This window comes from Trichoplusia ni, chromosome 19 (assembly GCF_003590095.1).
Source record: "Trichoplusia ni isolate ovarian cell line Hi5 chromosome 19, tn1, whole genome shotgun sequence".
In the NCBI taxonomy this organism is placed as follows: Eukaryota; Metazoa; Arthropoda; class Insecta; order Lepidoptera; family Noctuidae; genus Trichoplusia; species Trichoplusia ni.
Window position 1 is genome coordinate 4,274,529 of NC_039496.1, and position 3,730 is coordinate 4,278,258.

General features: G+C 34.0%; 1 protein-coding gene across 1 annotated transcript; it reads left to right on the top strand.

Moving 5' to 3' along the window:
• The first annotated feature begins 908 nt into the window (after positions 1-908).
• On the top strand, positions 909-3,473 carry LOC113503464. Its single transcript, XM_026885445.1, has 4 exons — positions 909-1,263; positions 1,342-1,425; positions 2,293-2,486; positions 3,240-3,473. The coding sequence occupies exons 1-4, from the start codon at positions 1,152-1,154 to the stop codon at positions 3,426-3,428; spliced, it is 579 nt and encodes a 192-aa protein (XP_026741246.1). The 5' UTR covers positions 909-1,151; the 3' UTR covers positions 3,429-3,473.
• Positions 3,474-3,730: the final 257 nt, after the last annotated feature.

Sequence of the window (3,730 nt, forward strand, 5' to 3'; positions counted from 1 at the left end):
AATATCGTCCAAAATTTAATAAGGTCTTCAACCCTATCATCAAAAACAAATCCACTAATTCAACTGTAATAAAATACAGCTACCTAAGTAAAACGCTTTGAACTTATTCCGATTTCATTTAATGCAAACTTGGTAAAGATCCAATTTGAACTTGACCGATCCCACTAATTGCAATTCCACCAGCGAATTCTGTCTACTTTTTTAAAAATACTCTGGCAAAGTCATGGCTGTAGTACTCGTAGTGAAGACCACGAAGTTTAAATACCGCGTTCTTTGTACGTTCCACAGTCAAAGTAGAAAACTCTTTGGTACAAGAAATTATTCATTAGCTTTCGCGGCAAGGAGAGCCTTCTACGATACGTCCATATTCTCTGTAATTACGCCGCCTGACGCTATGTTTTGTGCAAACAATGTTTTAATATTGTAATAGAATTTAAATATAACGTGGCTTCCTTGGAAATAAGTGCGCATTTGTTAAGTCTATTTATTTTGCTCGTTTCATTATGCGTATATTGTCTTCTTGTCGCGTAAAATACATTTTAACGTTAATGTTAGTCGTTAATGCTATGTGTAAAGTTCAAGTTCAATGGTTTGTAAGTTCTGTGTGTATTTACACCGTGTACTAATTAGAATAAAAGAAAAGACCGGCAAGTTTTAAAGCAAGTTTTAAAAGCAGGCTATTCTCCATTCGACGAGTATATTTTTTCATAAGCATAGTTGCCCTCTATATAAATTTGCATGTTTCCCAAAACCTTTTATTTTTTAACTAGCATTTCACTTTTTGTGCTTTTTAGTAGCATACGTATTATAACTATGAAGTTTTTATTAAAAACCTAAAAATATACCTTTGTTACCCTTTAAAAACTTCTGAGCGGTAATCTTAACTTAAATTTTCTGGTCACAATATCTAAGCGACGCTCATATACACATTACTTGCTAAGCCGAATAATCTCCTAAATAGCCATTTTCTAATCTCTCTCCTGCTGTTTACACGGCCCAAAGACCGTTATCGCGTACACGGAACGCGCTCAAAATGTATTACCAATATTCATGACGTTCGCAATGATTCATGAACACCGCTTGATATACGGCATCATATTTTATTGTAGAAAAATAATGAGATTGATAAGTTTTCATTGTTGACTCGAAGCATGGAACGTATGCACAAAACATTGAGCCGTAACGGATATTGGACAATAAATCTCATTGTGTTACTTTGTAATTTCAATACAATTATTACGGAATCTTGCCAATCAAAAAATAGTTCGTTGGAAAATAAATTCATGAAATATTTTATCGTCTTTTGAATACGTTTTTAATGTCAAAATGAATTTGTTTAAGGAACGTCGGCCTTTTTGCCTGCGGATTGGCCGTGTGGTTGGATGTCCGGGGAAATACCTTTCGTCTTTAATTTTTATTCAATTTGTAAGTATAAAGTAACGTATTTATTTAGAAGCTTAAATTTTTAAATAAGTAGCGTTGTTCGTAAGATAATCCCTTACTAAGAATGGACCAAACTGTTCTGTTTAACCTGTCTTTTAGTACTTAGTAGGTATCGAACATGTCGAAAGGTGTTTTCTAAATCGGTGAGACTGAAAGCGGATATTTTTGCAAAAAAAATCTACCATCGTCATTCGTAACTAAGAAATATAACATACCGATATAGTTGATAAAGTTATGCCTACAAAATTTTACGAACCAGAGCATTTACTATAATCACGTGTAGCAGAATCATAATCATTGAGTGAGACGGCGCTTTACTTTGCGAATAGCGACTTCTCCCTTCCACACTCGCAATATTCCTGATTCAAGAGCTCAAAGTACAAGGAAGGAGTAAATTCCCCAAAGGTCTGTGGCCTAGTACCTGAAAAGTATAAACTATAAATGGGTTGGTTACAATTACCTGATACTTTGATTTGTTTCGCATCGACCCCACATGAAAATTTGAAACATTTGGGTATTGATCCAGACCTTAAAGTTCTTTGTTTAAAAGTAGACACAGATTACTTTCAGATTGTTTTATACCCTTTTTTAGCCATAAAATGTAAATGCAGAAAAAATCGAAGGATCTGAGAACTTGCCACTATATCTTTAGGTAAGTTATTGCAAGTATGGAAGCAGGATAGCAATACCTTGTGTGAAGTGCCGTCTTTTTTACACAACTACGTCAAACTCATCTCCCTCGTCATTTTTATGAGGTTTAACGATAGGTTTGGCGATCAAATCTCAATATTGAAGCTAAAATTCTAAATCAAGCCGAAATGATTAAAATCTATTATATCTATCTTACAGCTGGTATACAACGCCTGATTAGCCTCGTGCAGAAAGGACATAATTATTTGGAGAAGAGATCATGTTTAAAGTTTGTAGAATACGATCCGATGTTGGCTGTCAAAATTAAGAACTTTACGTATTTGTTTTATAATTACTCTGGGGTTTTAGAGAGCTGCTGTTGGCCTTACTACAATAGGCCCGTTGGACGCAGAGTAAGTAACCCACAAGACTTTTATAGAAGTTGCAAAATGGTTGTCCAAAATGATTTTTTTACGTGAAAGATGGTGAATGGTGAAAGAAATCTCATACAAACTATTTCTACCACTATACTCTTAAACATTGTCAGCAACGAACTTGGGAATTATTAAATGAAAGAAACGCAATACAAAATTTAATTGTTTTTATATATGCACATTGAATGCCGATATTTTTCATATTCGATAAATTCAAAAAACAAACTTTGGTGTTAAATAGAACTCTCGTTGAATTTCTACTTACACTTATCCTGTGCATTAAAGGCTGACTTAAGGCTAAAACTGATAAACGAAGTGTCTCTGAACCTGTAATTAGGCTTTATTAGTGGGTGTGTCCAGCCCCCTTACCATGATTTTTAAAGCAAGATTTTTACCACCGCCGCATCGTCCTGTGATCCTGTTTTGTTTTTTTTTTTCATTTTGTCAATAGATAGTTCATAAACAGATCAATAAAGTCAATGCTTCACTCTATGAGTAATTAATGACTATCAGGATGAAGCAAAGCATTTTTTTAGCAATGTGTAGTGGTTAAAAATAAAACCTAAAGAAATATTTTTTTCACCATTTAATGATGTAATAGGCAATACTCGTATGCAATAAATTTAAATCGAAGATAGATCTCAATTACGCGCATTTGGAGAGGTCTTTGTCCGAATATGGGCTGATGATGATGATGAATTAAATTAAAATTAGATTTATTTTTTATAACAGATGGTGCTAATAACTCCGGTATGTTCGCTTCCTTCTGAAGTCGCCCACGCCACGCTACACGGTCTTGGACTCGAACATGCTCGCCACGACTCATTCAACGAAATAAATGCTAAAGCGGCACTTTTCTCTTACCAGTGTCCCGATATACAAGTTAAATTACAGAGCTTTGAAGGTATTCGCCGTTCATAATTTTAAAGACATATTTTAATACATATTTACGTAGTTTTGTAAATGATGTTTAGCATAAATGTATTTTTTGTAAATTTATATTGTTTTATTGTCATGAACCATTCTGGGTCAGTGCCTTGAAAGTTTTGGTGTAATGCCTCTCGATACGGCACCTGTATTTGACAAGAAACTCTGACCTTACCATTTTCCTTTAAAGTGGTTACAATAGATACGAAGAGTTAAGTAGAATATTGTAATTGTAATTTTTAGCTCATTTACTTCAATAAAATGATCATTTTCTAGACGACAATACATGAGAATAT

Bases quoted from the DNA above. Each gene is read 5' to 3' on its own strand.
- LOC113503464 (XM_026885445.1), top strand. From the start codon at position 1,152: ATGGAACGTATGCACAAAACATTGAGCCGTAACGGATATTGGACAATA. The intron at 1,264-1,341 runs GTTCGTTGGAAA...AATTTGTTTAAG, and splicing joins ATCTTGCCAATCAAAAAATA to GAACGTCGGCCTTTTTGCCT. The intron at 2,487-3,239 runs GTAAGTAACCCA...TTTTTATAACAG, and splicing joins ATAGGCCCGTTGGACGCAGA to ATGGTGCTAATAACTCCGGT.